At 48.2% G+C, this 21,165-nt stretch overlaps 1 protein-coding gene across 1 annotated transcript in view; it reads left to right on the top strand.

Annotated features, from left to right (window-relative positions):
• Positions 1 to 21,165, top strand: part of LOC135257686 (dystrobrevin beta-like) — a 96,113-nt gene that overhangs the window by 34,491 nt on the left and 40,457 nt on the right. The window contains 7 exon segments of the mRNA XM_064340702.1: positions 168 to 248; positions 615 to 828; positions 2,724 to 2,809; positions 3,144 to 3,298; positions 5,146 to 5,251; positions 5,467 to 5,633; positions 10,346 to 10,470. Coding sequence (XP_064196772.1) covers positions 168 to 248; positions 615 to 828; positions 2,724 to 2,809; positions 3,144 to 3,298; positions 5,146 to 5,251; positions 5,467 to 5,633; positions 10,346 to 10,470 — 934 coding nt within the window.

The following is a 21,165-nucleotide window of genomic DNA, read 5'->3' as shown; positions in this document are numbered from 1 at the left end:
TGTAGTCCAGTTTTGTTGAATGCACAGTTCCTGAATAGAGAGTTTGTTTGTCGCCAAATAATTCAAAGCTGAGCTGAGCTTTGTAACATTGTTGTTTTCATGTTAAATGTCAGGGTGTGAACGATGAAACTAATTTATTTTTATTTGGTTAAAAAAAATTTTATCAGGGGCACAGAATTTTGACGTCATCCGACTGTCGACATATCGGACCGCCTGCAAGCTGAGATTTGTACAGAAAAGATGTAACCGTAAGTGATTTTTTTCCCCCCTGTTTTGGGCGTGGGTTTTAGTGTGTTTGTTCTGTACCGTATCCACTTGTTCGGTTCGGTTGGTGGAGTGGTCTGTCTGAAAGCAGTGCACAAAGTCAAAATTTCTCTATTTTAAAACATGTTTTATATATTGTAAAAAAATGTATTGACTTTCCTGAAAATGGTGCTGATTTGTATATGATTGCCCATATATTGGGAAGTGTTGTAATATGCTGATGCTGTATTTCCCAACAGTATATTTATAGTACATGTCATTTCCATATGCACGAGTAAGGAAGAGTCTGCCCCCCCCCCCCCTTTGATTTGTTTCCATGGCGATGCCCCCCCTTGCCTCCCCTCCCCCAGTTCACCTGGTGGACGTGTGGAACATGATCGAGGCGTTCAGGGACAACGGCCTGAACACCCTGGAGCACAACACAGAGATCAACGTGTCCCGCCTGGAGACCATCATCTCCTCCATCTACTACCAGCTGAACAAGCGGCTGCCCACCACCCACCAGATCGGCGTGGACCTGTCCATCAGCCTCCTGCTCAACTTCATGGTGGCCGCCTATGACAGGTGTGTGTGTGTGTGTGTGTGTGTGTGTGTGTGTGTGTATGTGAGTGCACCCACCAGATCAGCGTGGACCTGTCCAACTTCATGGTGGCCGCCTATGACAGGTGTGTGTGTGTGTGTGTGCGTGTGTGTGTGTGTGTGTGTGAGAGAATGTGAATGTGTGTGTGTGTGTGAGAGAGAGTGTGTTAGTGTGTGTGCGTGCGCGTGTGTGAGCGTGTGCTTGCATACATGTGAGTACATTGGCCTGTGCAGCAGGTGCAGTCCTGCTGGATCAATGGCACATGCTCCTGTCACGCAAACAGCCTGTGGGGAAGTGCAGAATCAGCCAGGGGCCAGAGAACAGAGAGCGGAGTCCTTTTCCTGCTCCCCATTCTTCCTTCTGTGCGTGTGTGAACTCATCTGGGAATCCAGCCAGACATGATTAAATACATCTTTAACACGGAACAAAAAAAGAAAGTATAATGATTTATTTTTAGCGCATGTGAAATTGGCCCTAAAGCCGTGCAGCCAGAGATGAGCTGAATTCTGATTTTGTGTTTTAACGGTATAAAATGAGCGGTCCTGTTCTTCCTGCTCGGCTGGCACAGGTAGAGCGCAGGTGCTCAGTCAGCTAGCGAGCGACTCCGGGGCAGAACTGCACGGAGTCCGGCCTGGCAGTGCGGGCTTCGGGCCAGAATCGGCCCAGATCTGGCCCAGATCTGGCCCAGATTCGACCCAGATTAGGCCCAGATCCGGCCCAGATCCGGCCCGGAGTCGATTGCTAGTCGATGCCGCTCCTGCATCGTATCTAGGCAGTCCCGCTGATTGTCGCCATAAGTTGTGAATTTTTACACACAGCAGCCTGGCTAGGAGGCCTCACGCTCCATAAAGTGAAGCTTGTTGGAAAAGCTGTGAAATTGCCCTGTCTTAGTTACTGATGCTGACGACTATAAAGGAGAGTTGAGCAAAAAAAAACAACTTTAAAAAAAAAAAGAGAAAAGGTGTCTCTGTTTACACCGCAAGTCTGCTTGCATCACTGCGGTAGGAAGTGAGTCAGAATTCTGACGTGCGGTTTTTCTTGTCAGATAAGGCAGAAATCCCCCATGAAAGCCGAGTTTCAGATAAAAGTGTTCTTTATGAGGGGCCCTGGTGAATTGAGGTAGAGGTAGAGTTAGAGAGAGCGAGAGAGAGGGAGTGAGAGAGGCCATTTGAGGATTCCTTAACGGGCCCAGAGTTTTTATTTTTCATTTTTTATTTTTTAAAGTCTCTGAAGACGTCAGTTACGGCCGTTTTAAAAAAAACAAGGAGGACTCGTTGATATGCAGCGGGTGGAAACGGAAGCAGCTGCCTTTTTTTTGTTTGTTTTTTTATCAACTGCCATTTCACGCCCCGTGTCACCTTCAGCCCGAGGGAGGCTTCCGGAAGCTCTGCATCTCCAGCGGGGCGTCCGAGCTCTTCGGGAAGAGCGCTGCGACTTTGTCAAATGTTTTTTATTTTATTTTTTCCCCCCCCTCCTCCTCTTGATGTCCCAGATGGTTCGGATGAGTCATTACAGTCCCCCTTGAGTGTCTTTGTCGTCTTCATAGTTCACTTTGGTCAAACGTGGCACTCTTGTTTGTGTTTAATCACCAATCCCATACTTGTACCTGTAACTGCTAATAGCCTCCTAAACGGGTATTGCACATATTCAGCGTACTGGTATTTTTGGAATAATGGACATTTTCATATGTAGAGAAAACAGTAAGATATGAACTTATTTTGCAGAATCATAACTCTAAGAAGACATAACAAAAACCAATGCGGTGATTGATTATTTCTGCAATGCAAACAATAGTCAAATGGTTTTTAAAATACGTAGCTTAATTCTCTCCCTTTTTTTTTTCTTTTTTTTCCCTTTCTCGTGCCTCTCGATGTTTCAGCGAGGGGCATGGCAAGCTCACCGTCTTCTCCGTTAAAGCCATGCTGGCGACCATGTGCGGTGGAAAGATAGTGGACAAACTGAGGTGTAAGTATGTCATTTTTTAACTGTCCTCATGGAACGGGTTGCATTTTGGAACAATGGCTCCCCCTAGTGTACGGCACGTGGAATCACAGCACTTCTTTACCACCTGCTCTGTCATACGGTACGTAGGACTTCTGAAGGGATGTAAATTAGTTTTGCAGATTTTCCACAGCCACTGAATAATTGTCACATGAATATATTGCCTAATTATTGGTAGTCTTCACTTAAAAAAAAAAAAAAAACATGTATTTGAGGTTCAAATTTAGGTTTAGGTGGTTGGTGTGTGTGTGTATGTGTGGATATATGTGTGTGTGTGATGAAAATCTTTCCTTTTCAGACGTTTTCTCGCAGATCTCGGACTCCAACGGGATGATGACCTTCTCCAAGTTCGACCAGTTCCTCCGGGAGGTGCTGAAGCTCCCCACGGCCGTGTTCGAGGGCCCCTCGTTTGGGTACACAGAGCACTCCTTACGCACCTGCTTCCCCCAACAGGTGAGCAGCAGGCGCGGGTCACCTGGATGTACATAAAAATACAACCGTGCCGAGATAAGTGTGCGCAGACTGCGGGGCGGAGCAGCCTCTAGGTGTGCACTTTGCCTTTAAGTAGTCAGAAATCACCCCGCCCTCTCTGTTCTGATTGGGCGGGTGAATCACCTGCTGCTTTTGATTGGATGGCCTTTGTGCATACATTATCTCATTAATCAGTGCAGTTGTCAAGGGTGCCAGAAGCAGGGAATACTCCAGCCTGTTCTTATGTTTTGGGTGAAGTTGATAGATAGGAACCTTCTACATCTTGTCCAGCACACTTTCGAAACACCTTTTGAATCCTTGAATTCATGTCATGGAACAGAAGGCACCCTTATGAAGAATCCTTCTGTAAACAGATTCTGCAACTCTTTAGTTATTTCGTACGGTAGCCAGTTAGAAACAATCATGTGTATGAATGAAAACTAAGCCTCAAACTTAGACCTGCCTGTAATTCTCTAAATTACAGACCGCACACTGCAATGTTTAGTCTGTCTTTCCGAACTCATCCCACGAGGAAAGTCAGTTGGGGTGAATTGGTCATGTGATCATGTTTCGTGCGTCTCATATGGTTGAAAACTGAGATCACAGTGTTCAGGGTGCAAGTGCCTGAGCTGCAGGCTGTGTCATTTTCCTGTTGTCTTAGGAAGCACCCCCTTCTGTCACTGTGAGAGAAAGCGAAGCCCAGAATAGGTCCAGCGCATGTGTCAATCACTTATAAATGAGCCTCTATAGGCCGACCGTTGCCTTGGCTGCGTGGGCGGGATGATGTGTACTCAAAGGAACTCTACAGGGTTCTGTTTCCTCTACTGACTGACTGACTGGCTGCCAAACAATGTCAGCAAGATGACATGACTCGTGAATGAAAATTTGCACAGCCAATGAACTTGTCATTTTCTTTTCGAAAGAGACACGGATAATTCTTTTAGTCACGGATCGTTGTTTCGTGGTTCCTGTCGTCCAATCCAATCCAGCTATTTCCTCAGCGAGGTTTTCTCAGAGTCTGCTCGATAAATCGATGTGATTAATGAAGGCTTAATTGCGGATGCTACTGGGACTCTCTGGGGTCGTCTGTGAGTGACTGTCTGTGTTTTTCTGGCTATAGGAAGTGACAGGGACCTGTTTGATCATTTTTTTGCTTCATAGACATCGATCCCCAGGGTGTTTTTCATCTTGTGTCGACAAATTCATTTTAGGGGCTCTGTTGTGTGTAGTCCCTGAATTTAAATAATATATTGTCACTCCTGACATCACCTTATGCAACCATTTTGTGGACCTCTCCACAACATTGCTCCTAATCAAAGAACAATGCCATGCAATGTCAGTATCAACAATATCTTCTGGCTTTTTTTGACTGAAGCTTTGTATGAGGATCTGACTGTGATTGTATTGATATAGCCACTACATCACTGGTTTCCAACCTCCTCCTCTTCCTGGAGATCTACTGTCCTGTAGGTTTTTACTCCAGTCCTAATACAGCACGTCTTGTTTAACAGCTGGAGATCTCACTGAGCTGCTAATTAGTAGAGTCAGGTGTGCCGAATTAGGGAAATTAACACCTACAGGATAGTCAATCTCCAAGAGCAGGGTCGGGAACCAATGTACTGCATTATACTGTTTGTACATAATTGCCAATATGTGTTTTTGTTTATTTTTACAGCAAATACCTATTAATCCAGGGTTACGTGTGTTTTTATGTGTACCCCTGCATAAGCCTTCAACACAGATTTTATCTGGTTGGATTTGTGTCCTTCTGCTGGAAGTTAGCCTTCAGTGGTGATGTTGACGTGGGTTTTGTGGTCTTTGTTTTGCAGAAGAAGGTCACGCTGAACATGTTTTTGGACGCGCTCATGGCCGACCCCCCCCCACAGTGCCTCGTCTGGCTCCCCCTCATGCACCGCCTCGCCAACGTGGAAAACGGTAACCGAGCGACCCCCCCCCACCCCCCACCCCCCAGGACCATTTTAAGATTATTTTAATGAACTCTTCAATATTATCTCATCTGGTGTGACGGTTTAGATCTGAACCGAAAATCTTCACACTCACTGTGCAGTGTGCCATTCTGATTCGCTGGGGCTGTCCTCATTTCCTGTCCCCTGATTGGCTCACGCCGTGCGCACTTCCTGTCTCTCCAGTCTTCCATCCTGTGGAGTGTTCTTTCTGTCGGAACGAGAGCATGATGGGATTCCGTTACCGTTGCCAACAGTGCCATAACTACCAGCTCTGCCAGGACTGCTTCTGGCGGGGCCACGCCAGCGGTCCCCATAGCAACCAGCACCAGATGAAGGAGCACTCTTCCTGGGTGGGTCACCGTGGCGACGACGTGCACCAATCCACAGCTTAGAGCCACATCATCCTGTAGAATCTTTGCAGAGAGATTCAGTTACTCATTGGCTTGGCAGGTTGTCATGCAAATGGGCTTTTGCTTTATTATTTGCAGTTATCAACAACCTCTGGTGAGTGCTGATGTACGTGATGTGACCAATACAGTAATGGTCGCTGAATTAATTGCATAGTAAGTGTTGGGGGGTGGGGATTGGAGGGGAGCTAAGATGCAGTCTGAGGTAGATCTGCCACTGATTGTGGTCCTGACTGCTATAGTTCATCCCACCACTAGGTGTCAGTATAGACGAGGCTGGGAAAAGCAAACGCAGAGAACCTAAGAACAGGCTGTTTGTGTGCTACATGCACTATATAACCTAAAATATATGGACGCCCCTCGGTCTGTGGTTGTTTTTCATGGTTTGGATTAGGCCCCTTAGTTCCAGTGAAGTAGGATCTTAATGCTACAGCATACAATCACATTCTAGATGGTTCTGTCCATTTGTCCCTGGTCTTTTTTTAAACCTGCTGAAACGGACAGAAGGACTTTTGAGTATCCCAGTTGGTAAAAAAAAAAAAAAAAAAACTTAATCGCGAGGGCGGCTTTTAAAATGGAGCCGTCGAATCTCGAGACGCCGGTACACTCACGCAGTCTGCCTGCTGCGTCTCCTCTGTAACCAGGCAACGGGCGTCTGCTCTGTAACCAGGCAACAGGCGTTCGCCACGTCAGCGATTTGGAGCAAGGGTGGGCATAAAAGCAAATGCAAATGGCTGAGTCGGTTTCAAGCGAGGTGAAAGCCTGTGAGAACGGTTTTATAATTTATTACCAGGAAACCGAGGGGACGGTGTGTCACAGTGTAGCGTTGAACCTGATTGGCTGCTGAGGTTGGGTTCTGCCCTGACACGTCTCTTTGTCACGGAGGTACTGATGGTTCCGTTAATACAACAAGCCGACCGCTAACTTATAGCTGCAGTGGGAATATGTTCTGCTTTCCTTGTTACGTTTTACAAAGCTGTGTGATATTATTGTACTATTTTCGATAGTCACGACTGCGGCAAACTTCGATTGCTGTTGCTGTGAGTGGCATTTGCCAGTAGGTGGCAGCAAAACTGAAAGACTACTCTGATAGAAACGAGCAGCTTTCCGGATGTAAAACGGAACAGAGTCGGTATACTGCAGTGGCAGCTAGCTGTGTTTCTCGATATATGTGCGCTCCGAACAGCACGCATAGAAATCTGCTTATATTTTTGTGACCGATTCTTTAGGATTCAGCTGATTGCTTTGTGCCAAATGCTACGTTTTGCCCTTTAGCAGTTACAGTTTTGAAGCTTTGCATGACATTAAATAATAATAATAAAGTTTTTAGCCCCTGTCCTCTGGAATAGTCTGGCCTATTACAGGCCATCTTGGGTTTCACTGACCTGACTGTGTGAGCCAGTACCACTCTTTCACCACTAGAGGGCGGCATGGTCTGCAGACCAGGAGAGGGACGCTGATACGAGCAGCATCGGCTCTTGACTTCTGCTTCTGCGGAACCACCCGGTAATTCCGCGGCCTTAAAGATGTACACATGTCCGTGTGACTGTTGTGCTTGCGTGTTCGGAGAGATAAAGCGGGATACGATAGGTTTTAATTATCTTGGTAGTCTAGATTAAGTAAAACTGTAATAACTGAAATCTAGAGGGTAGAATTCGATGGCTTTGCACTATAGATTAAAGACATATAACGCAGGTTATATTTCATAAGCTTATTTGCGTTGCGGGAGAACACGTCTGTTGTCACGCATCACGCCGGTTGTTGAAAACCAAAATAATAACATGAATATGAATAATATGAAGTGACAAGTTGGAGAATTTTGATCCGACTGCGTTGTGACGGTATCGGGGGTTGCGAGGGACATTTTTGGGGTAACTCATCCCGAAACACTCGTGATTCCCGAAGACAGCGACACACTCATGATTCCCGAAGCCGTTGCCGTGGGCGACCGACGAAGGCATCTGTGGCCGGCGGGTTTTCCGTCGCGAGACTCCTCGTCTGCGCGCGCACTCCTCCCACACGGCTTCCATTTCAGGCGCTTTTAGCGGCTCTGCCTGCCAGAACGCATTTCCGTTACTTTTACATATTTATTGCCGTTATTTTCAGCCTGGCGACTCGGGGGGGAAAAAAAAAAAAAAAAGAAGTTTGTGCGGTAAGTTTGATATTAATGGGAGTGAACTGCGTGTTCGCATTTAGTGCAGCGCGGACTCTTTTAGTCGGATATGATCTCACAGTCCATTACGTTGCTTCGCATAAATAAGAGGCATTAACACCGCGGTTTCCACAGGGTATCTGCGGACCCCTGGGGGTCATAGAAGGTATTGCCGCGGGTCCCTGGACAGACTTGATGGACAATGACTATGGAGATTTGGGAATATATAGAACGTATTTTAAAAAAACAATAAAGCAAAAATTAACCAATCCTAGGGGTCCCCTGTGTAGCCTTGAGCTTGGGTGGGGGTCTCTGAATCAGGAAAGTTTGAAAACCCCCACATTCACCGACAAACATTGTTAAAAAAAGAAATCCCATAAGCTAGGAACACGGAACAAGAACATTGTCACAATCAAGCGATTAGCATTTTAAGCATCACAACCAATGGGCCTTTTCTAAACCAACGGGAGCTTTTACTAACCGAACTGGCTGTGTGAAGCTGGAAGCTTATGAAACACTCAGAAAGGCCATACTTGGAAATGCATTGGTTTTAATAAGTGATGACTTTATTCCACCGAGCTCCAAGTCCATCGGGGTTTTTATATTGCTGCTTGCCTCCGTTGCATGTGCCTTGGAAGCTTAGCGAAGCAGCGTCCGGTCTCTCTCCGTTTATCTTGGTTAAAATGGAGGGATTTAAAGTTCAGACCGGAAAAAAAAGCGACTTCACATTTGCGTCAACAGAAGGACGCGTTTCTGTAAATAGCGCCGTGTTTCATCTGTTACGTTCTCCGGAGAGAGTTCTTTTCTTAGTCGTCTCGGTCTGTGACGTTGTGGAGGAGACGCCGGAGGAAGCGAGACGTCCGGGGGGGTGTCTGGACCGCCTCGGTGAGGTCAGCTGTTTCGAGCTGGGGTGTGAAAACGGGAGGTGGATCCCCCCCCCCCCCCCCCCCCCCATCACAGTGATTAATTCCGCGTTAGCGGGGAATGGCGGCCTAATCCGTCTCCCGCCGCGTCAGGCGGAGCGATGCCGGAGATCACGCGGCGTGACCCCTAAAGGCTGAATCACCGCGGGCAACGGGGCCCGGAAACCAGGATGGATCGCCATGGTTACTGGGATGAGAAATCGGGATGCATCGCCGTGGTTACAGGGCCCAGAAACCCAGGGGTGGTAAAATATGAGTAAGACGGTTGTGTTGTCAACTTTGCTGGTGGAAAACAGAAAGGAGCTCCACCAATCACAGGGTATTTTAGTAACAACCAATAGAACAACATTGATGATGATTGGTCGATACTTTCTGGTTATACATCCTAGGTCAGTGTGGGAATTGGGAAGAAGTAGACAAAAAGTATCCACCAATCACTGCTGGCACTGTCCTATTGGTTGCTAGCAATGTACTCCATGATTGATGGAGCTTGTTTCCATTCCCTATGAGTGAGGCGATGTCATGTGACTTCCTGTTTGAGCAACCCTGCCAGAAACGCAAAAGAGACATCAGCATCCTGAGGGCCAAGTGTAACAGGAGCACTGAAGAGGAGTGGGCGAATATACCATTCTCGTTGTTCACTGAAAATGAGCAAACTTGGAGAAAACAAATCGGCCAATATTAAATGAAACCCGCCTTCGTTAAAGGTTGCTTTGTCTCTGGGGTCACAAATGAAATCTCGCTCTAAATAGGCCACGCTGTGGTTTCTTTCATTTTCGGGAAAGTTTTTGTTCTTCTGCGCTTCTGTATCTTGAACAGAAAGAGAGGCTCGGGAACAGCGCAGTGATCAAGGTCAATCCGCGATGGTTTGCGGAAAATTAGGTGTCAGAACTGGCAGCTCCCAGAATAGCTTTGCCTTGAAACGGTTGGAATGGTTTGAATTTGAATGCATCCTGCTGTGGACTTGATAGGGCTGGTGTGCAGTAGACTCTCTGACACACTTTTAAAGTTGAAGCGAGTCTGCTTTAAAACGCGCTGGTTTCTGGGGCGGTTTCGGCAGGGTAACAGGACGATGGTGGGGTGGCAGCTCGGTTCGCTCTGGTGTGATTTCCTGTTATGCAGTTCGCTGTACGCTGTGGTGTGGTTTGATTTGATTGGGTGTGATGTGGTTTGGCGTGATCTGGTGTGATTTAGTGTGGTGCATTGCAGATCGGTGCAAAGCCGGCCAAATGTGGTGTTGCGTAGCACTTTATTGAAAATGGACTTTTTAAAGAGGATGGACTTCCCACTGATTTTTACCTTTGACCGTAAGCATCCGGCTATTTAAATCGACTGTGTAAATCTCTGCAGACGAGCAGGCTGCTAACTCTGTAGCCCCAGATAAGAGCTTAAGAGCTGAACCGATCTGCCACCGATCTGCCAAGGCCAGTGAGTAATGACAGCGGCGGCTGTGTTATTAGCGGGGGCTGTGGGAGTGGAGTTGGCGGCCCCCCGTTTTTGTCTTATTACCGCTAAATAAACGATTACCGCTCGCTAAGTGACCGACGACTCGTGCGCCGTGTTGTTTGTTGTCTGCGCAGAAATCCCCGGCCAAGAAGCTGAGCCACGCCATCAGCAAGTCGCTGGGGTGCGTCCCGAGCCGGGAGCCCCCCCACCCCGTGTTTCCCGAGCAGCCCGAGAGGCCGCTGGACCTGGCGCACATCGTGTGAGTACCCCCCCCCCGAAAACCCTGCTGACCCCCCCAGCCTCGCCGTTTTGGGGGTGTCCCCCTCCGCACCAGACGCACTGTAGTTACATGACATGGTGTTTGTTCCTACAAGTAGGGCATCTTTTTTTTTTTTGGGTCACATATGCTGTCTTTGTTTTATTTGACTGTGAAGCACTTTGGGCTCTGCTTCTGTTAATTGTTATTAACGTTATTAATTAACGTTGTTATCAGAGTCACGGTGCCAAACTGCCAGATCGAAACTTGGCATCTTCTCTTGTGTGGAAGGTCGGTGAACATTGTCTTCTGTCGTTTTTTTCTCTCTGTCCATCTGTTATCAGCTCTCTTTCTTCTTCTTTTTTCTTTCTTTGAATGTTGGAATGTTGGGATGATAAATCAGTGCAGATTTTTCTACTTCCTCATACAAATTTTACAGTCGTTTTTGGTGTAGGCTTTGCGTTCGGCGCTGAAGAGATAACCTCTTGTGTCTCAGAGTAAATTGAAGACTGCTGCAGTACATATCTTTTTACTGCCGTATCATTTGTATTTTTTTTTTTTTCCTCCTTCTTCTGTTTTAGCTCACTGATACTGTGCTGAAGCTCGGGGGCCAAGCCGCAGCCGAGTTTATATCTTTCATTATTTAGAGAGCTTAAAGCGCCGATCATCCATATTTCATGTTTTCAGATGATATCGCTCGTTTTCCATTAAATCTAACGCGGCCCGTCCTCAGTGGCCCAGAAGCGTAGCTCAGGGTTGTGTTGCTCAGTCTGATTTGTTTGCGGTGATGATTTAGCGGAGCTTGGCGGGATCGCTCGCTGTTTGCAGGCTGTGTTTGAGTCGTATCTCCTGAAACGCACACTAGCGATGTTTCTGCTGTGTTAGGTTGTCCGATTCTCTCCAATGCTGTGTATCGCAGCTGTGATGAGAGAGATTTGTGCATGGTGGAGGGGTGGGGTTTGAGGATTGGGGGGGGGGGGCGGCGTTTCTGACTGGGGCCCTGACTGATTGGGGCCCTCAAAAAATGTTGGAACATTTCTGGAGCTTCTGGAGCAGACTGGGGTGGTGGGGCCCAATGTGAGATCTTACTATGGGACCCCAAAATCCCAGACAGTGCCCCAAGAGCACGTGCGCGTCGGTTGGATTGTTAAGGTGTCCTCACGCACGTGCTCTTAAAAACAAAAAACAAAAAAAACAAGACTTCATCTTTTTTTTTTTCTTTTTTTCCTCCCACACTGGAATGGCGGCAGGGTTGGCGGAATCTCTGTCCGTCTGAAAGACACGGCGGTGTCAGACGCCTTCTTCTCACGCGGTCGGTTAACTCACACAGACGGGGGATTCACGCTCTCGAACGTTTGTGGTAAACCGATTCTTGCGCAGTTTTGGCTCGTGTAGACGCGTTTATTTTTGGCAGAATTTGGCATGGCTGACCATTTGCAAATGTTGTGGATCTGAACGGTTTGTGTGTTTGTTTCTTGCCGGCGATGGTAAGACGTATCACACGTTCGCAAGACGAAAACCGTCGCCAGATGAACTGCTTGACAGCTGTGCGCAGAAGCAGGTGGCTCCCAGAAATGGTTCAAATAAAAATCCAATAAACTCCCACACAGCACGACTCTTGAAAATTTTGCTTATTTATTACGGTGTCGAAAAGCACATAAGTTTCAGTTGGCAGAGTTTCTTCAGGACGTCTGTCAAGGGTCTACCAATCAAGTGTTTCTCTGCAGTAATGACTAAACGAAATTGGGAAGACGCTGTGGGAGGCTCTCTGATTTGTCGAGATTCTGTCCACTCAACACCTGTGGGTGTATTTGCCAGGTGTGTAAACATGCACGCCACGCTCATTATAAATAATGAGAAATCCATTTCTGGATTTAGTCGTTTTTGGAGTTTTGAAAATAACATGTAACAAATAACAACGAAACAACAAAAAAACAAAAGGATCACCTCTTTTTCTTTGCTCAAGATTTTAGATCTTCTCTCCATTTCAGAATATCACGTTCAGTTTTAAATAATTTAAGCGAAAACACAATTTACGTTTTAAAAAAAAAAAACTTTCGCAAGTTCTAAACAGACAGTAATGCTCTGGATTTATTCTTGAGTTGAGAGTGCTGAGTCAGCGCTTTCTTCGGATAGGTGAGAAAGCAAAACAGTCAGTGTGGGTGAGCTCTCCTGCTGGCTCTGTGGGGTTTTTTAAGTTTTTTTTTTGAAAGCTGAATATTTTTGTAAAAGTAAAATGCTAAACGTATTAAAATGGCGACTCCTGGATGAACCCGGTTCCCGTGGAAACGCACTGCGGCCTCCCGCTCTCTCTCAGTCTCCCATTCCCAGCTCTCGAAAAACGCCCAATCACCTTCCCCCTCTCCACCACTCTCCACTCCTCTCACTGTATATTTATATGAGTGATGAGTGTGTGTGTGTGTGTGTGCGTGCGGATATGCGAGAGACTGCATGTATATTTATAGCCCTGTGATTTATGCCATAAATATGCATAGCATAAATATGAAATATGGATTCATACCCAGAGAGGAATTAATGCATTGGTTTAACGGGAAGTCGAGACTCGGGGTCAGAGTGCATTTCGCTCTTTATTATTTCTTGTTTGTCTCTCAGATATTAGGCCATTTTTTCATCAAGTTGTAAAAATTGAACTTACAGGAGTCTGTTCTTTCCAGATGGCACTTTTGTAGTTTCTTTTTTTGAAGTTTAAATCACACTGTTGGCACTCCCCCCCCCTTAACTCTGACTAACGGTAAAAGGCAAGAATTGTTTTTTTTCCCTGTGCTTCACACTTTTTTCTTTTTTTTGGTGTGTTTTTTTTTTGGTGAGCTCAGCAGTCAGTGAAACTAACTGGCCAAACTCAGTTAGGGAAGAGAAAGTGTAAAGCTTGCTTTAAAGTTAAAGTTGAGGACAGGTGTTGATTGAATGCAGGCCAGTGTGTGTGTGTGTGTGTGTGTGTGTGTGTGTGTGTGTGTGTTTTCTTGGCTCCAGCGATGGCCACCCCCCCCCCCCCCCCCCCCCCCCCGTCCCCCGGGTGTCGCCATGGTTACACTGCGGGCGGGGCATTATTTATGACCTGATGCGGTCAGCATGGAGCCTTCTCCTGGGACGGGTAATTTAAAAATGAAGAAGCTGCCCCCCCCCCCGCGGTCTCCTCGCGGGGCTTTTTAGCGGTGAGCTGTTTGACCCGTGCCGCGGCGCTGGACACCCCCACCCCCCCCCACCCTCCCCCCGCGGGAACGGCAGGCCGAGCCGTGCAACCCGGCCGCCACTTCAGAAGCGGAGACACAGAAGCCGCCTCTGGTGAAGACGGAAATAGCGCTACGGTGCGCTGCGCCAAGTTACCATGGCGATTACCGTACGCTCCCCCCCCTCGTAGAAACTGGGGGCTGCAATTACTAGTGCATGAATGAGAAAAAAATTGAGTTTTTTATAATGGTAAGTTTCAATTAGGGAATTAAAGGTTTGAATGAGAAGGGAAATGTGTTTAGTTTTTTGTCCTCACAGGGGCACTGTAGTTGCCTTGTGTGAGAGTTCTAGTGTTTGTTTTCCACCGAGCTGAATATTAAAGCCCCAGAATTCCTCATTGCGCGGAGATTAATGAGGTATTTTCCTAAAGCCCTTTTGTCAAGGTTAAAATCCACTCAGGCGCACTTACGCAGAGAGATGGATCTTAGGAGAAATCGAACCCGAGCGCTCGGCGGATGCTCCTCTGAATTGCTCTGGAGTGGGTGGGGGGGCGGTGTGAGGCGCGGGGGGGTGGGGAGGCGGGGAGGCGGAGTGGGGGTGCCCGAAATCTTTCGATTAAGCCCGAGGCAGCCGGCGTTGCGCGCCACGCCCCGGTCCATTGCCCTAAATGCGTCTGGGAGGAGGAGGGAGGGATGAGTCGGGTTTATTACCATCCGCCGTGAATAAGAATGTAATGGCGCCTTTATTTTAATGTGATGGGCGCGTCGGGGCCCCCGGGATGACGTGCAGACCTTCACACGACTCCACGCCACGCCCTCTCTGCCACTCGCCCCGAGACGGTGAATCGATGTGATTGGCCACTTGCCGTCTTGTCATTTCTTGTCATTTTGATTGACATTGAGAGGAGACCAAATTGTTCTGATACGCAGCAGATTAGTGTCAGAGACTGGGGTGGGAGGGGGGGCACAGGGGGGCATCCTGTCCTTACCTGGGCCGTGACAGAACTGCTGATTGAAAGCTGGGTGTGGGGCTCTGCTGGTTCTGTCTGCTTTCAGGGGACCGCGGCACCACCACCATCCATTCCGTCCGCCCTCTTCATTTCCTTCCTCTCTGCTGTGTTCTGTTCCATTCTCCCATCTTCCTTTTCATTCCTGCTATGTTCCAATCCATTCCACTACATTCCATTCCGTTCCCCTGTGTTCCATACCATTCTCCTGTGTTCCGTTCCTCTGTGTTCTATTCTGTTCTCCTGTGTTCCGCTCCGTTCCTCTGTGTTCCATTCTGTTCTGTTCCGCTGTGTTCCGTGTTATTGTTTGTTTGATAATGTGATCCCTGCCTTTCCAAATTGAAATGGCAGCGCTGGGCCTTGGAAAGCCGTCTGAGTGCAGAGTGGTCTGGTGAAGTTAATCCTGTCCACAGATGAGAGAGAAGGACTGAAAGGCTGAGATGGCTGAGGTCACTGCGAGAGCCTCAGAGAGAGAGAGAGAAGCAGAGAGAGAGAGAGGGAGAAAGACAGAGAGAGAGAGACACACGGGGAGACAGAGAGTGAGAGAGAGAGGCTCACAGGGAGAGAGAGAGAGCAGATCAGTGACTTTGAGAGAGGAAGTGAGCGAGCGAGGCAGAGATGTTGCTAGCTCATATTTTGATAGCGTTTCTGAGGTGCCAGGAGCTGTAACTCTGGTGAAGGTGACACAGCTCCTCATTATTATTCCTCCTTTTTTCCCCCACTGCTTTTCAGGGGCACAGATACAGAGCCACATCCGCGAATGCAGACCACAGCGCGCTCGACGTGCGTATGAAAGAACTGCCAGTCTTCTTTAGCCGCTAACGCCAGTCCTTTTGTGTGGCGAGCCGTCTTTGTGCCTTAGCCACTGTGTCTATGGTAAACACTCATTTAACCTTTAGTCTTTATTTTTATTATTACCGAGCTCCATGCGTCCTGTCCTCCAGGATAACAGAGTTTCCTCTCGCCGGGCAGCGGTGTCACAGCGATGGCGGCGGCGGCGGCGGCGACGGCGGTTCCATCGGGGGAGCGGAGTGTAATGAGAACCTGCCGGTGGAGGACGTATCGGGCGCCGTCAGCCGGACGTGAATAATGGCGGCCTTCCTTTCCCCGTAGCGCGGCGACGGCGCGATAAAAAATGATTTCGCCGTGTCGTTCCCCCGAGGGGGGGGGGGAGTGAGGGGCTGGAGGGTTTGGGGGGGTGGGGCTTGGGGGCTGGCTGCGTATCGGTGGAGATGGGCTGGCTGCAGCGCTTTTTCGTGTTTTCCCTCGCTCGTTTCCCCGCGTCGCGCAGCGCTGCCTCCCTCGTCGAATCGGGGGAGAGCGTACCCTGGCCCTCGCGCCCCTCCGACGAACGCGGCCCCCCCGGAACTCTTTCCCAAAACGGCTCCTCGGGGCTCGACGATGCTCCCTTTTTTTTTTAGGGGCGTTTTGCTCCTGAAAATTCATGTGCGCTTGACTGGAAAAATAATTCAGGCGCACTGATTGCGACGCGTTAATGTGCTCCTGAATTTTTCGGTTTGGGAGCGTCGTGTGCACTGTCAGCTTCCTCAGCACAGACCCGAGCAGGTTCAGCTTTGAGTGAGAGAGGAAGAGGAGCAATCAGACGCTGACAGCTCTATGATCTATTTTTGAGTTGAGTTTTTCTTTAGCTTGAAAAAAAAAAAAAACCAAACAAAAAACCTTCTAATTTGGAAACCAAGTGCACCTTGTGTTTATCCTTTTGGCTGAAAGCATCTGCTAAGAGCTCCAGTTGCAAATTTCAGTTTAAAAAAAAAAAAAAAAGCCCTCTTACTCACACACACACACACACAAAGTCACTCTCTGTGCACCTGTAAAAACACAATTAAAAACCTCTTTAACATCCTAAGAATCTTTCTTTGTGCTAATTGTTGAACTTGAATTGATTCCAAGTTCTGCAAGTAAACATTCACTGGTGTATTTCCGAAAAACTAAATGAGCTGCATTTGGTGTGTTTGTATTTCTCATCTGGTGTCTTTAAATGCTTGGTTGCCTCGGAGACTCAAATCCCTCAGTCTAAGTGTGCTTGAAGATCACAGGCATGAAAAGGCGTGTGTGCAAAGCCCTGTAAACTGGCAATATGTTCAGCCTTGTACACATGGAGGATTTCATTTCTCACTTAATCCACCCCCCCCCCTGTCCGTTTGGGAGAGTGTGCAACAAAAATACACACGTGTGTCCACTGCTTACCTGGCAAGCACACACACACACACACACACACACACACACACACACGCGTGTCCTCTGTCTAACTGGTGAGCACACACAGGTGTTCTGTCTACCTGGCTAAAGTGCTGGCTCACATTAATAATTTATTTTCACTCCACAGTCCGTCAGCAGTTACTCCTGTGGAACAGCCAATCACAGCTGCAGCTGCTCCTGTGGAACAGCCAATCACAGCTGCCGTTGTTCCTGTTGTGGATCAGCCAATCACAGCTGACGTTGGCACTGTGGATCAGCCAATCACAGCTGCCATTGCCACTGTGGATCAGCCATCACAGCTGCCGTTGGCACTGTGGATCAGCCAATCACAGCTGCCGTTGGGACTGTGAATCAGCCAATCACAGCTATGTGGGCGAGCAGAGAGGGCCTGTCTGTTTGGAGATTTTCCTTCCAGCTTCTAGTCTTAATTATTTAATTTTCCCAATAATTTATGGCACTGCTGCAGATGCATTTGTCCTTGGTGAAGACTTTTTTTTATTGAGGTAGAATATGGGAGTGAGCCAGCATCGCTGTTTACAACTTGAGTGTGCGTGCTCACACACACACACACACACACACACACACACACCGGCACTCCGGGGAATGGAGTTTTGTGTCCTTAAGATTCCGGTTTTATTGGACACGTACGCCCCTGGAGGGGAAAATCACGCCTAAGTTTTAAAGCTGAATTATGTAGACGCAGCGTCCTGCCAGTATTTATGAGCCGTCGCCCTCACAAACTTCACAACCCTAATTTAATTTCTCCGTTCCAAGCCTAGCTGGCACCACCCAGTGCCTGACATTTAAAATACCGGGCCGGAAGCAGGAGACGGATGCTTGATGGTTTTTTTTTCGGGTGGGTTCGTTCGCCGTGGGGTAATCTCTGTGTCAGATCGTTAGGCATCTGCGGGGAAATCACAGTCCCGAGAAATCTCGCCGTCCACACACTGCGTGATTTACGGTGAGAGGTGGGCCCAAACTGTGCCCTGTGCATCAACGGGAAACCGCAGCAGTGCGTGGTTAGGAAACGACTCAGAAACAGAAGGGTTGCAGGTTCGAGTCCCATGGGTTAGGATGGCGGACTGAACCGGTCAAATTTGACGAATTGCTTTTAGATGTCCTGCCCTGTAAGTGGATAATAGATTGAAATTATTCATGGATTCCTGGATGATTCCTGTTACCCAGTAAGCAAATAAATAATGTAATTTTATCGGAGTGCTGTGAATTCTCAGTAGGTCATCTGCATCTCATTTTTACACATCTTCACTGTCCTCAGAGTGACAAAATAAATTAAGTGGGTCTGGGCAACAGCGAAAAAGCAATAACCGCGATGCCTCTGTCAAAGCCGCGAAATTTGCACCGTTCCCCTGGTTCGTCTGGTGTGGCATAGACGTTTTTTTTCTCCCCCCCACGTCGTGCAAATTTGAAGCAGTGTCTAAATCTAATTGACAGAATGCGAGACAGCGGTCCGTTTTCCCACTGCAGCTGAGGAACAGTGTTGATTTTTTTTTTACGCCGCTTTGGTCTCTGAAGGGGTTTTCTTCGCCTTTTGGAACGCGGGTTTTGATGGCGATTGGACTGCGTGAATAACGCAGGCTGAGCCGGCAGAGGGAAAAGGCTGCGAGACTGTCGCACCTGAGAGCTTACGCGAGCCTCTTTTTCATATAAAGCGAGTAAAAATGTATCCGCCGGTCAGAGGAGCAGATGAATCTGCGCTAGCAGTGACTCCCCCTTTGGGGTTTTCGCACGCATTTATTCGCTTCAGCTCGGAGAATCGCCGGCGACTTTTGCGCACCCGTTCTCCGCGTCTCTGTGATAAGAATTGAGATTCGCGGCTCGGGGGTAGTTAGGCGCTTATTTTCTGTGCGCGAGATGCCTTTCAGCCGAATGAGAAAAAACCGAACACGCGCCCGTCCGCCCGGAAAGCAGCACAGACCAAACGCTCGCGCTCGCGCCTATTTTATTTTATTCCTTTCACCCCATCACTGATTTTCTAGAAAACGATTGCTTCACCTGAGGGAAAACAACACGGAGGAGGAGGAGGAGAATAGGTTTGGGGGGGAAATGCTTGACTGTATTTCAAGATTAAAACAAAAATTAAACCAGATTTGTTGGGGCTGAGGTCAGGGAATGTTCCGTGCTCATATAGATGAATTGTATTGATTTTGTTCTTTTTGAGGTTTCCGTACAAACGGACCACAAAGGATAAAAGCATTGGATGACGTAGCCGCAAAGGAAGGACCGCGAGCACAATTAGAGTATAATGTAATTGTCATAACTGGACCGACGCACAGGGAGAGAGTGAATGAAAAATTATACGGGAAGGAGCAAGCTTAACTTCGCGTCCTTTATGAATTATAGTTTCTCTCCGCTACAATCAGCCTGATTAAAATGAGAAAAAATAAAAATAGTGTGCCCTCAGGATTGGATGACTTCCACTGATAACTCTGTTATTTCTGCTGTTTAAAAATTTGGGGATGTTTCTCAAACTCACGCAGAAATATTTTCGTGTCGTTTTAACTGAGAATTCTTCGAATACTGCACCGAAGAAACCGCGTGCTAAATCTCACTAATGGCTGACACAAATACCTTTGGCTGAAAAACCTTTTTCGAAAAAGCATGGTGAGAAGGAAGGAGGGGGAGGGAGGGGAAAATAGAGAGAGAGACCATGGCGCACCTGAGCGCGCCTCTGCCATCGTGTCTAAAGGTCCCCATTCCTCAGTGTGGCCCATAATTCCCTCTGTCCCGTTTCCTCCATCTCTAAATTTATGCCTCGCCTCTCAGCCTTCCGTTCATGCATAGCAATACTCCAGCCACTTTATTTACTGTCCCACACGTCCTCTCTGCCAAAACCAAACCCCCCCAGCCCCCCACCCCCACACACACATCCCCCACCCCCCTCCCGCACGTCCAAAACCAAACTCAGAGAGCCGTCATACTGACCATTTACTCAGCCTCCACCCCAGTGGTGGAGAAGGTCAGGGTTACGCAAGCCAGGCGAAAACCCAAAGTTGTGTGAAGTAAATTGGAAAGACTTTCATCTCTTCTTCTAGTGAAGAGGCTCTCAGGAAGTCCCTGGTGGCTGTGTGCTGATGTCACAGGTCCTGACAGTTACAGGAAGTGGTGATCAGGAGTGTTCACAGGCCCAAGTCTCTCTGCCTCAGCACCTCCAAATATCACTTCCATCAATACTGTGTGTGTGTGTGAGGGAGGGTGTGTATGTGGGTGTGTGTGTTTCTATCTGTCTGTGTGCCTTTGTGTACCTGCGTGTGTGTGTGTGTGTGTGTGTTGTGTGTGTGTAGTCTGGATGGAAGGGGGTTAGTGTGTGTGTGTGTGTGTTGTAGTGTGTGTGTGGGTGGGTGGAGGTGTAGTGTGTGTGTGTGTGTGGTGGTTGGTGTGTGAGTGTGTGTGTGTGTGTGTGTTGTGTGTGTGTAGTCTGGATGGAAGGGGTATGTGTGTGTTGTGTGTGTGTGTGTAGTCTGGATGGAAGGGGTATGTATGTGTGTGTGTTGTGTGTGGGTGTGGGGGGTTTGTGTGAGTGTGTGTGTGTGTGTGTGTGTGTGTGTGTGTGTGTGTGTTGTGTGTGTGTAGACGGGATGGAAGGGGTATGTGCTGGTGCTGAATGATTCTCACTCTCTGGAGCAGAAGCTGCTCTCGTATTCTGGACCAGGCTTTCAGGCTTTCATCAGAATTCATGGCGTCCCCACAAGTGCTCTTAGTTTAATTACGCTGAGACGGGCTCCTCGCGGGCGCTTCGTCTGCCTCCGACTCCTCTGCGTACCCGCCGTGCTGTGGAAAATGAAACCCAACACTCATTAAGAGGAATCATCACTTGAGTTCCTTATTATGGGATGGCGTAACTAATGCGGGAGGTTGATTTGCCGAGTGAAGTGAGCGGGAGCTCCAAGCCACAGCCGTTGGCGAATTATATCGCTCTGAACCAGGACCGTCAGCGAATCGCATCGCTCTGAACCAGGGCCGTCAGCGAATCGCATCGCTTTGATGGCGCTGGGGAATCAATTAGCGGACCTGGCAACCTGTGCGGCCGGAACGTCCGGACCGCTGGGTCACTTGCCTGTGCAGTTTCACCCGCCATCAGATAACCCAGCCTTTTCTCCGACGAGGGGGAAAAAATGAATCTGCACGCCGTGGAGAAATATGGGCTTCACACTTCTGCTGTTCTGAGTGGTGAAAGGGCGTCTCTCAATCGCTGGTTTCCCGGCGACGTGAACCTGTCCAGGGTTGATTGGGCAGAAACTCCTTAATGAGCGTTCAGTTCAGTG

The sequence above is a fragment of the Anguilla rostrata genome, chromosome 6 (genome assembly GCF_018555375.3).
Source record: "Anguilla rostrata isolate EN2019 chromosome 6, ASM1855537v3, whole genome shotgun sequence".
Taxonomy (NCBI): Eukaryota; Metazoa; Chordata; class Actinopteri; order Anguilliformes; family Anguillidae; genus Anguilla; species Anguilla rostrata.
Note: the sequence above shows the minus strand (reverse complement) of the source record. Positions and strands in the feature narration are given on the sequence as shown.